The 12,229-nt window shown below is 38.1% G+C and overlaps 1 protein-coding gene across 2 annotated transcripts; it reads left to right on the top strand.

Annotated features, from left to right (window-relative positions):
* The first annotated feature begins 1,218 nt into the window (after window positions 1-1,218).
* LOC146693898 (uncharacterized) lies at window positions 1,219-9,501 on the top strand. Of its 2 annotated transcripts, none has more exons than XM_085429883.1 (8): window positions 1,219-1,288; window positions 4,084-4,112; window positions 4,777-4,847; window positions 5,784-6,077; window positions 6,303-6,599; window positions 7,675-7,785; window positions 7,895-7,938; window positions 8,126-9,501. In XM_085429883.1, the coding sequence occupies exons 1-7, from the start codon at window positions 1,283-1,285 to the stop codon at window positions 7,936-7,938; spliced, it is 852 nt and encodes a 283-aa protein (XP_085286009.1). In that variant the 5' UTR covers window positions 1,219-1,282; the 3' UTR covers window positions 8,126-9,501. The 2 variants fall into 2 exon arrangements, with proteins under 2 accessions (XP_085286009.1, XP_085286008.1); XM_085429882.1 differs by having other exon boundaries at window positions 1,220-1,288; window positions 7,895-7,934.
* Window positions 9,502-12,229: the final 2,728 nt, after the last annotated feature.

Genomic DNA, 12,229 nt, shown 5'->3' with positions numbered 1-12,229 from the left:
GCACAAAGACATACTTTTCTTTCTTATTCTCATTTAAAATGTCTAGCTTTTAATAAATAATTATCTGACACACAAAGTTTTAATTTGATGTAAAATGAATAGAAGTCAATTACTGTATATAGTGACTATTAAGTCTAATATATATACCCTAGTAAGCTATAGTGCTTTTTCCTTTGGGAAGGTACCATCTGTGCAGTCTGCAATTTTGTTGAAGAAAGATGTTGAATCTATTTAATATTTCTTGAAAAATAATTGATTTCTGTGCATTTTTTTTTCACACTGCATCAAATTAAGGTTGATTACGTCGATTAAGCATCATGAGGTGGCGCGTGAGGGGTGGTTCCCTATTTTTTATTTATTTATTTTTGTTGTTGCTGGGAGTTGGAACCCTATTAGTTAGGTTGCTTAATATTTACGCTAAGTACTCTTTAAAATACCAGAATAGGGAGGATGGTGTAGGTCTAAGTTTATTAGATTGATCAGTATTGCTGAACTATGAAATATTTTTTTTGTATACAGGTATAACAAAATAGCTTTAGTGTAGTTGTTGTTTTAAACTTAAGTATGAACTTGCAGACTTGCAAAATGCAGCAAGATATTTTAAAAAACAGTTTTGTTGATTAAAAAACACTATATCGGATTCATATCGGTATCGGCAGATATCCAAATTTATGATATCGGTATCGGTATCGGACATAAAAAAGTGGTATCGTGCCATCTCTAGTTCCTGGCATGTAGTGGAGCAGATAAAGTCGATGCCAGAACAATACCTTAAAAGGGCTAATAAACTAAGGTTAACTTTGCTCTTTAGTTTCTTTATTTCTCATTTATACAGTCTGTTACCAGGAGAACTATTTGGGATTTCTTCAGAAGAATTTCTGTCACATGTTCAGATGAGCCAGAAATTGATGCATACGGAAGTGTTTTAGGCTGATTGTATTACCACATAAAAAAGCAGGCACGCACAGACACACACACACCCACACACACACAATCAAAATCTTCACAGCTGTGTAATTCTTTATAAGGCTTGTTGATTTTGCCAAGTGAAAGAGGCAACGATTTGATTTAGATTTTCTAGTTATCGTTAACTACATTTTCAAAACAGTCAGTGATCATGCCTTTAGCCTTTATGCTAGTAACAACTGCTATCAGTTGTTACTAGCATATGAAAAAGGAACTGAGATGTGGCTCCTCCTCCCCCCGCCCCCTCAGCATACCAGACTAGTTGAAGAATTCACATTGATTTAGCGATTCATTTTAACACAGAGAGCACGGCGGCATGATGGTGAGTGTTTGCGTCATTTGAAGTTTGATAATGTCACATACTTAAACAGTGTTTGAATTGATTCGGGCTACCATCATCGTTCATGCTTATGCTAGATGATAATAATAATGTGAGTCACTCAATAATGTAAGCTGCTGTGTAAACAATCGAGGCTATGTGAAAGTGACAGAGAAGCGGAGTGTGCAGGCATGTGTGTCAGGGTCTCGGTGTTTACATTGCTTTATTCTAGCTTGCCTCAGGAGCAGTGAACAAATTAACAGTTCGGTTGTAGCTTGAGCTGAATCCTTATACAAGTTAAAACTTTAAGTGTTCAACTGAAACTAATACTGAGATCACGGATACAATGGCAAAAATAGGCTTTCTTCGAAAGGAGGGTGGCTTCTCCCTTAGAGATACGGTGAGGAGTTCAGCCGTCCGAGAGGGGCTCAAGGGTAGACCCAGGACAGAAACTCTCGGCTGGCCTGGGAACGCCCCGGTGTTCCCCCGGATAAACTGGAGGAGGTGGCTGGGGAAAGAGGGAGGTCTCGGCGTCCTCTTAGGGCTGCTGCCCCCGCGACCTGTCCCCCGGAAAAGTGAAAGATAGGTGGATAGCTGGATGGATGGAAAAGAACAAAAATGGCATGGTAAAGTGGAAACTGCATCAAGGACAGAAAAAATATACTGCTAATACAACTCTTTGTAACCAGCTGCACAGACAGCATGCTTATTGCAAAGCTAGCAAAGAACCGAGAAGGGTTTTATAGTTAAATGAATGCGGATAACCGGAAGAAAATGGATGGCTGTATAGAGGGATGAATGCTTCTCAGGAAATGTGTTTAAGCTCTGGAGTATAAATTGTGACGGTAATGGTAACGACTAGTATAGATGTGCTCTCAAAGAGAAAGCAGAGAAAAAAATCCTGAGCGTTTAACACAGATAAACAGATAGACATTCATATACATATATCGAAATTGTTATATGTAGATATTTTTTCAGCACGACTGAATGTCTGTGTGACTGTACAGCCTTTCTAGGAAAACGACTTTAGTATGAAACAGTGTGTCCACCATGCATGAACCCAAATAATTAAGAGAATGAGAAAGGAAAGAGAAAGTAACTTTTGTGTTTTGGCTGTCTCTGGGAAAAACAAAGGTCAAATGCAGAAAGTGTCAGCATTAGAAGACAAACAGAGGCACTCCACAGAATCCTTTACAGTCTGGCTTGTTGTTTAGTATCATTTAGATTAAAAAATCTAAAAAGAAGATGAGTCGTGAAACTCCATTTGGATGAATTCAGCTGATTGTGTGAACCAGGTGTGAGGTTTTTAATTTGTAAGACAAAAGGGGTTTAGAGGAGAGTATGTGTGTATGAGAATAGCTCAGCAGAATGAGTGTTCTCTCCAATCATTACGTCAGGGGAATTCCCATGTACTGCAAAGCCTTGCTGATTAATGCTGTTCAGTTTGCACAGCAGTGTAGTGATAAAGCAGAAGTTGCAAATACAATAATGAAAAAAGGAAAACAAAATACATTCACAGATTGATTTGCAACACAGAATCAGAAATTCTATTTTTAAATATACTTGTAAGTACTGTAATTTGCATTAGAGTTTGGAGGTGTGCCCTGTTGTTTTAACATCAAAGATCTGTAAATTATTTTATGTAACATTATATCAAACAAAATGCTATTCACAGCTTACTCTCACATGTCTCATTAGGGAAATGTAACCACCCTCCCCCAATGGCCACTTCAGAGTTGGATAAAATTGTCACTTAATTTGAGTCCTTGATTTAAAAAAAGAAATCCATCTGCATTAGTATCACTTCCACAGTTCATTTTGTATCAGTATTCCTGAAACCAAATACACCATGCAGTTACTTGACCTTTGGGATTTCCCTCTGTTTTTGTTTCAACTTATGACAGTCACTGCTGCTAAATGGCCACTCGTGAAGGGTAGGGGTGTTTCCACTGGTCAGCCTCTTTAAAACACCTTCACTTTAGATATTTACTGACAATGTGGAGAGAAGCATATGTGATTTTTTTTTTTTTTGTGCTTTATCCTACTACACCATATCCTACAACTGAAACAATCCCGATTTGATTTTCCAAGTGGGAATTTCCTGAGATTTCTGATCACTGCCAGCAAAGTCACATAAAAAAAAGATCACTTCCTCATGAATAGTTTTAGAAACAATTTCAAGTGAAACTAGTTCATCAAAAACAAATAAAGTCTGTGCTTCTTGTTGGACGAAACAAACTGATCTATTTGTTTATTATATTTCATTTTTTATTTTTCCAAATTTATATAAGACAGGGGAGGATATGTAATAAGCTATGTGCTTATGTGGTTAGCATTTGGTTCCTATGATACCAAATGCGTAGTAAAAGAAAACTAGAATGTTGTTTTCTCCTAGCAGGTACAGGAATACACCCTTTTAGAACAAGCCCTCTCTTATACTGACTGGGACTTTCCTTTTGCTTCTTGTATACTGAAAACCATTTGGGCGTGTTCTTTCAGGATGAGACAGCCTGTTTTCCCCCAAAACATGACTGTAAAGAGCCAGTCAAATGTTTCAAATAAGATTCTAGTTCACTGAAAGGGTAGGATTGGGTGGGTTTCGGGACTGGGTGTTTGATATCGCCCTTGTGTAGCATTAATGATATTTTAAGACAAAACTATCATTCTCCTGACAAATGTAAATGGTGAGAAATCACTGCATGCAAGTTATTTTTGAGTGTTCAGGTGTACATGTGCCACTTGATGGCATCTCACACTACATTTCATTTCAGTGATTAACCAGTTTGTCTTTCTAACAGGCGTCCACCTGGAGCCGGTATCATTTCCTGTAAGTAATGCTCCGATTTTCTATTCATTCCTATCATGATTTCAGCACAAGGCAGCGTGTGGTTAGGGCACTTTTGATATTTTAACACCCAGTCACATGTTCCTGTTATTAACTGTTGCTCTGATACATATCCATGTGCCACTGTTGTGACTGGACTTGTAAGACTTACAGTAAGTAAGGCCCAAAAGGATTACTAGGAAGTAAATTTTGGAATGTAATTTTCTGGTGTTCTAATTTTAAAAGCAGTTTCCTCCTATATATCTCCTGTTACTTAAATATTATATTATTAATTATTTATATTAGCTAGTTATGGGCATCAGCGTAAGGTTAATGTGAAAGCTTATGGATCCAGACATGAGTTTGTAGCCTTCCCACTGATCTCATGTGTGCGCTTGTGTTGTTACTTGAACTGAAAAGAGAAGTGATCATTTTAGCTTCAAGAAGTTGGTGACAGAAGAGAGCAAATCTGGCCCAAGTTCATTATCTGTGTTTTACGATCATTGCTTGGCCACAGATGTTGTTTACTGAACTGTCTCAGTTATTTCCTGGTTGTTGTTACTGTCAGCTATCTCAGCCATCTTTAGGCACTGATGCAAAAAAAAGTGTGTGTGATTCTTTATCTCCACGTGCCACTTTAATGATTCACCATTTTCTGTGTTCCTAGAACTCAAAGGTTTTCCCTTGATCTGCTGCTATCTCTTGTTCTAACACTGACTTGGCCCTTCACTGTCACAGGTGAGCAGTTCTGCCAGCAGCACTCGTTCATTGTGGTTAAACATAGAAACCAGTTGTTTATTACATGAATAAGAATGTGTGATATGACAGTATTATGCTTGGTTGCACATCACTAGCTAAGGAAAGAAAGCAAAACGTGTGCTCCCCCAACTCAGATTTACATAACTTTAATTTTTTCTTAGTTTGATGGAGTGGTCTTATGAAGAAGTTAAACTTTTTAGGAGATTTCCTTTCTTTGTAAAAGGTGAATATGTAGATCAATGCTATTCGCACATCTTTGTAATGAATAGGAAGCTGCCATCCACATGACTGGACCAGCCATTACAGCAGCACCCTATGCTAACACAAGCTAAGCTAATGGGTTTTTGGGTTTAGCTTCAAATTTAGTGTATAAACACGAGTGTTGACTATTTCTTCTCATCTGACTCTCACCAAGAAAGCAAGGAACCCCATTTTCCAAACTATTTTCTATGTCTTCCTTCAGAATATTATAGCTTTCCTGTCTTAGTCCCTTTAATGCCCCCTGTTCAGTTTCCAGCTACCAGTCCAGCCCAGAACTGCTGGAAAATGCAATTAGTAGAAAAATCTGAATATCTGGAAGCTAAAGCCAGAGATGTTTTCTTACGAGTTGGTAGATAATCAGTCAAAAACACTCACACTTCAAAACAGGAAAAACAAAAAAGTTCTCTCCGTGTATTCTGCACAAAAAGGAAAGACAAAGGGGCTTATGAAGAAGTGAAATTAGCCTACCGCGTCATGCAGCGGAACTCTGCAGGAGCTTAAACAAAACCGCATGGAAACACATGTCTGCCCTAAAATAGAAACTGTTTGCATTCATTTCTCCCTTTAGATATTTTCTTTAATAAAAGATATATGCCCTAAAACTTCATCCCTGTTCCTTTTTTGTTTTTGTGTTTTTTGTTTTTTTTTTAACAGGAGGTGCTGCTATTCTCAAAGGGGAGGTCGGTGGAAATGTGACTTTTCACTGCTCTGGTAAATCAGTAAAGAACATTGACTTACTTTACCTCCAAAGAGACAACGTCTTTGTTAATGGTTATTATGAATCTAAAAAAGTACCAGCAACGTGGAACAACACAAAGTTTGATCGCAACACTTCATCTGTGTTCATGGATAACCTAAAGGTCTCACACAGGGGGGAATACAAATGTCACATTCGGTACAAAGACGAGCAGATTATTAAAGAAGACTCAATAACCCTCAGTGTCACAGGTATTTATGTCTTCAATTCATCTCATGAAGTTCATTTTTATATGACTGTCAGTGTGAATAGACCTTTAAGATGAAGCGTTACAATAGTGTAAAGTATGTGCATGTAATATAAATATAAACAAAGAAAACAGCTGTTTTCTTTGTTTATATTCATATATACGCCAGTCCCTTTGTACATGTTGGAAACACCAGGCTGATATCACTTTCCTTGTGTCTTTCTTCTAGCAAAGTACAGCAGGCCTTTATTCAGTCCTCCAGTCTGCAGCGAAGAAACCCAGAATTGCCAGACAACGTGTACATCAAATAATGGATACCCAGAATCCAGCATGATAGTTCAGGCTATAGTTACCAGCACTAATGAGACCATCAGGCAGATATGGCAACATGTGAAGTCTGTCTCTTCCCCAAATCCAAGTACATTTCTGTATAACATTACCACCGCTGTGAGTTATAACTGCTCGAACGGGGAGATAAAGTTCAGCTGCTCCGTGGGTGACGTCACTTCGGATGAGTTCTCAGTCTGTGAGTAGCCTGTTCATCTTAGAAAAGACAATTATTTCTTTATCAAAGTAGTTCCCACAATTAGCTACTGGACAAGTTTTGGGAAGTTTGAAAGCCAGTGGAAATCTCTTGGCATATATCCCCTTTATTGTTTTATTTCATAGCAACATCCTCTTATTCTGTCAGCATTTGTGTGGCTGACACAGAACAGTTTAGGTTGAGTTTTTGTGATTTTTGAGATTTTTAAAACTTATGTGAGGCTACTAGATTACATTTTTCAGCAAGACGAATGAAAGTGACTGAATAGCAAAGCATTTCCTGCAGAATCAAACTCAAATTACTGCTGAGACTGACGTGATAAAAATTACGTGCTGTATTTATTCTTAAACTGAGGTATTATGGAAATGTAAAATTTGTTTGAGCCTACTATATGTTTATTAATACAACAACAGAGTGGGTGCGTGGGGGAAGTTCCAGGTTTTTTAGAGCTTTGCAGTTTTACTATATGTCATGTTTTGACATATTAAATTATAATGATTGTTCCCTTTTCTTTTCTGATCAGTTGCTTGGTGGTTTTTAATTTACCTTCATGTTAAAATAGTGAAGCTGTGACACTGTGAATACATTGTGGTTGCTGGGTTGATAACATCACAATATCAGCACTGACAGCAGTAGTAGTGTAGTATTACTGCTGTGCCCAATGTAAAAAGAAAGATTAACGAGTCTTTTCTGCATATGCTAAGAGTGTGCTATAAACATTTTCCTGAATCAAGAATCATACAGTTTAATCATACAGTGGGGTTTGTACTTATGTTAGTTCTGTGAAATGAATTCAGTTTAATTCAGATTTAAGGAAAACGATTCAGTTAAAACATTCGGCAGTTCATTTTCATGAAATAGTTTAAGTTGACCTTTAAGTTCCCCAGCATGGAAAAGAAAAGGCAGACATGCCTTGTTTTTAGTTCAGTTCACTTTTTTGTTTTAGTTCTTCAGGGTAATTAAATATAATAACTCTTTTTTTCTGTATTTCATAATACTTGTCATGTGGGGTTCTTTGTAATAATCTTGATTCTGATACATTTGTTCTCATTGATAGGTGCTCATCAGGATCAACGCAGCACTGATATAGTAATTATGACAGCCATTTGTATACTGGTGGTGGTGGTGGTCATGATTGCAGGTGTTTTGTGCTGGAGAAGACGGACAGGTGAGCACAGAAATTGCACACATGTGTAAAACTGCAGGGACATGAAAATAAGAGAATGAATTACTCAAAATGTGCAGAAACTCATGGCAGGCTCTGTGTTGTTTTTCAGGAGGCAGTATGAGGCTAGAGAGAGTAAATACAAATGAGGCGTAAGTAAGTGTTTAATTGTCTATAATAGTGTAGTCATAATACTTTGATTACACAGTAATCTGGGTAACTTTTCATAGAAATCAAAATTGTACTTTTGATTTCTGCTTGTAGATTAGAACAGATAGTGCTTTCGCTTTCCTTGTTTTTTCCTTCTGCCTAATTATTTCCTTCTGTGTTTTATTTAATCCAGGGTGGAAATATCACTTTGTGAAAAAAATGGAGAAAAAGAAGCTGCTTGAGGGGTGAACCAGTGAAGGACAACATTAAACCCACGTTCAAGGATCTAGAGGGACAGATATCGTCTCCTCTGTGTCAATTACACACTGTGATCAGCTGGTTCCACGCAAAATAGGAATAACCTCACCAGGCCTCGCCAAGAGTGAGTGACCCATCACCAGGAACTACATGCTATTAACATTTCACACTCAACACTTGTGACTTTTAGCGTTTGAGGAAGTATCATATCTTGTTCTTTTACTGGTGAAGCAAAGTGCGTCAGTAAAGTGAGAATGGCTGACTTCACTATGTAAAAGCAAAAAAACAGACTTTATCAGCGGTGTGCGGTTAGGTTGTTGTCGAATACTGGAAAACTGTGACAGAAATACCTCCTGACGCCGTGTGACGATAGACGAAAAACAAGAAGTTAGAAGAATTATACATATGTATGTTTGTATTTGTATACTATGTATATGTGTACTTTGTTGTTACACCAACCACTGCGGGAAGAACCTGGCACACTCGCTACAATGGTCACTTGTGGACTATGAGTCATTTAAAAAAAAGAAAATACTGTCATTGCTGCACTTTAAAATCCCCTCCTGTACATTTCTTCTGTAGCCAATTTTTAATGTTTTTTTCCCTAGATTTTTAAACAACAGTGTAAATACTATATATTTTTTTTATTTTAATAAACAAAAAAGAAAAGTTCAGTCATCTTAGTGTTGATTTTTTTTGTTTTTGTTTATTTTTTAATAGAATAGTACTACATTGGGGTCAGAAATAATAACTGACATGTACTGGAAAAAATGTGGATGAAGAAAAGCTGGAATTCAGAACATTTTGTGCAGATTAACTTGTAATTTTAAGCAAATTTTGTGTATTGTGCAGTAAGTTCCAGTATTTTCAGATTTCCTTGTAAGGTGCAATGTTCAATACAAGGGAAATGTGTTTTTTCTGTATTTTATTTAAATGGCCGTTAAACGTTCCCTAATGGGGGATATTGCGGTCTTCTCCACAATTCTGACGTTTTCTCAGGTGACTGTTCTCAGGTTATCACATGTAACCTTTTGTATGCTATTAAGCATAATATTTATTTCAGTCTAACTTTTACTTCCTTGAAGATATTTATCGGTAAAATGTTTGTGCTATTTACAGTTTTTGGTAAGAGGAGCCTGTCTGTTATTCCCCATTCCCTGGAATTACCAAAAATTCTCTAAAGGGTGTTTTCATTTCCTAAATTTGCTTGAAACACTCTTGTTCGGTGCCTAATTTATCTTTTCTTTTTGTTTTTAGAGTTTCAAATTCTGTCTGTGTCCCTTTTCAACCAATAAAAGTTATGTAATTTAACTGAAGTTGTGGGAAGAGTTACACTCGCACTTCACTACACCACACGCAGCTTTAAACCTCCAAGTTCACCTTCAGCTGCAATGTAGTCAAACTGCCACTAGATGTAGTACGAGCACCACAAAATTGAGCTGACTCTTGCTCACGTATATGATTGTTTTTTCAGGTTTATGTGTACAAGTGCATTTGGATGTTACTGAAATACCTCATGATCCCAAGCACACTTGTCTTAAGATAGCCTGTGAAACAAAGTTAACTTCCTTCTGCCTAAGAAGGAAACAGTGTTTAATGTGTAATTATATCAGTGTCTGCACTTTCCTTCCCAGTACAAGAAAGGTGTTGTAGAGTAGACTGGACATGCCATAAATAGGGTAATTCCCTCACTATTAAGTCTTTGAGAGAGGAGATGCAAGTGAATATGGTGTACACGTCACACTGAACTGTCTTTTTGTATATACACCAAGTTTGTACCTACAGCGCTGTGCAAAAGTTTTAGGCAGGTGCGGGAGGGAGAAAACGCTGCAAACAAAGAACACTTTCAGAAATATAAATGATTGTTTATTGGCCCCAAATTTATTCTGCAGCAGGACGACAACCCCAATCATACAGCCAAAGTCATTAAGAACTATCTTCAGCATGAAGAAGAACAGGAAGTAATGGAAGTGATCGTGTGCCCCCCACATCATCGAGTGTGTCTGGGATTACATGAAGAGACAGAAGGATGTGAGGAAGCCTACATCCACAGAAGATCAGTGGTTAGTTCTCCAAGATGCTTGAAACAACCACCAGCCGAGTTTCTTCAAAAACTGTGTGCAAGTGTACCTAGAAGAATGGATGCTGGTCATACCAAATACTGATTTAATTTAGATTTCACTTTGGTTCATTCACTTCATTTTGTTGATTGATGAAAATAAATGATTAATACTGCCGTTTTAAAAGCATTCTTTGTTTGCATCATTTTTTCTCACCTGCCTAAAACCTTTACACAGTACTATATACTTAGTGGCCATTTTATAAGTTACACCCTGCTAGTACCACATTGGACCCCCTTGAGCCCTCAGGAATTCCTTAATTTTTGATGGCAAAGTTTCAGCAAAGTGCTCCAAACATTCCTCTGAGATTTTTGGTCTGTTATGACATGGTAGCATCACACAGCTTCTGTAGCTTTATCAGATGCTATCTATGATGTGAATCTATCATCACACTGCCTGGAAGATGCTCTATTTGATTGTGATCTATTGACTATTGAAGTCATTTGAGTAGAGTGATCTCACTGTCATCTTAAAGAAACCAGTTTGAGATGATTCAGCTTTGTGAGTGCATTTTCTCCTGCTGGAGCAGACGTCAGGAGATGGGTACGCTGTGTTCACACATATATACAGAAGGTCAGCAGTGATTCTCAGTTGGTACTAACAGGCCCAAAGTGTGCCAAGAAATTATCCTTCACAACATTACAGCACTTTGTTTGTACACGGCAGGATGGATCCATGCTTTCATTTTGTTTATAACAGTTTCAGACTCTGCCATCCAACGGTTGCAGCAGAAATTGAGACTCATCATACCAGCCAACATTTTTGACCAATCTTCTGTTGGCCAATTTTGCTGAGCCACAGTTTGTTGTTATCGGTTGATAAGAGTGGCATTTGGTGTGGTCTTCTGCTGCTACAGCACCAGGTGCTTTATTCCTTTTTTCACTGAATTTGTCCCACCTAAAGATACTACTGCCAGGAGGCTGGGGGGTAGTACTAGTGGCAGGCAGTATTTTTTTACATTTTATTGCTCCCATTATCGTTCTCATTTCTCCAGAAGCAGATTTTCTCTCACTTTCTCTCATCATGAGTCACTGTGACAGGCTGTCAGTCCACGTCTCTGCCCTGTGTTTACATTGCGCAGCAGAGCAGCACCAGGCTCGTTGCACTTCAGGAATGTAACCCCAAGGTCCGTGCCTTCCTCCTCCTGTTTTCCATTTTCTCCCCACTAACTTTCCCAATTTTTTCCTTCCATTCCTTCATTTTTTATTCACTCTTTGCAAAGACTCAACCCTTCCCTTTCTCCAGTCTTTCCTCTTCTACTCCCATCCTCCCAGAAACATCCTTTCCTCTGCCATCTCACCCCCTCCCACTTGTCCCATTCTCTCCTACTACCACCTTTCTCTTCTCTTTCCTTTACCAACCCTTTCTCCTTTCTCTTCGCCAAGCCTCCACTCCCTTTCTCACCCATGTTTTTCTTTTCCCCTTTTTAAAATTCAGAGCATTGTCCCCGCTCACTCACACCCCCTTTCCCCTGTCATCATCCCCTCACCTCCCACTCCGCCCCATCTCTGTCCTCCCTCCTCTCATTCCTCTGCTGCCTAACCCAAACAAACCAGGGAGGACCTTCCTCTCTGGTGATTGTAAGAGAAACACACCACATGTCAGAGTTGGTTTAAACATAAACATTAGTCAATCTGAAGTACTGAAAAAGAATATGAGGTACTTAAGTTCAGCATGAAGTGAAATTACTATTTTATGGTAAAACTAACCACCGAATAGACAACAATTAGAAAACAAAATGTCTTGGTGTATATAGGAAAAAGTTTATTCCCTTCTCCATTGTTCTGTTTAATGAACAAAAACCACTTAATAGTACTACACGCTAGCCTACAAGGAAAGCAAAACTATCCAGTTTCCCCTTTGTTTATAAAGCACAAGTCTTTATAGACACATTAGGAGTCAGGGCAAAGAGAGGAGTT

The sequence above is a fragment of the Copadichromis virginalis genome, linkage group LG14, assembly GCF_057382275.1.
Source record: "Copadichromis virginalis isolate Kocher_CV1m ecotype Utaka linkage group LG14, C_Virginalis_male_GT1.1, whole genome shotgun sequence".
NCBI classification, from domain to species: domain Eukaryota; kingdom Metazoa; phylum Chordata; class Actinopteri; order Cichliformes; family Cichlidae; genus Copadichromis; species Copadichromis virginalis.
Note: the sequence above shows the minus strand (reverse complement) of the source record. Positions and strands in the feature narration are given on the sequence as shown.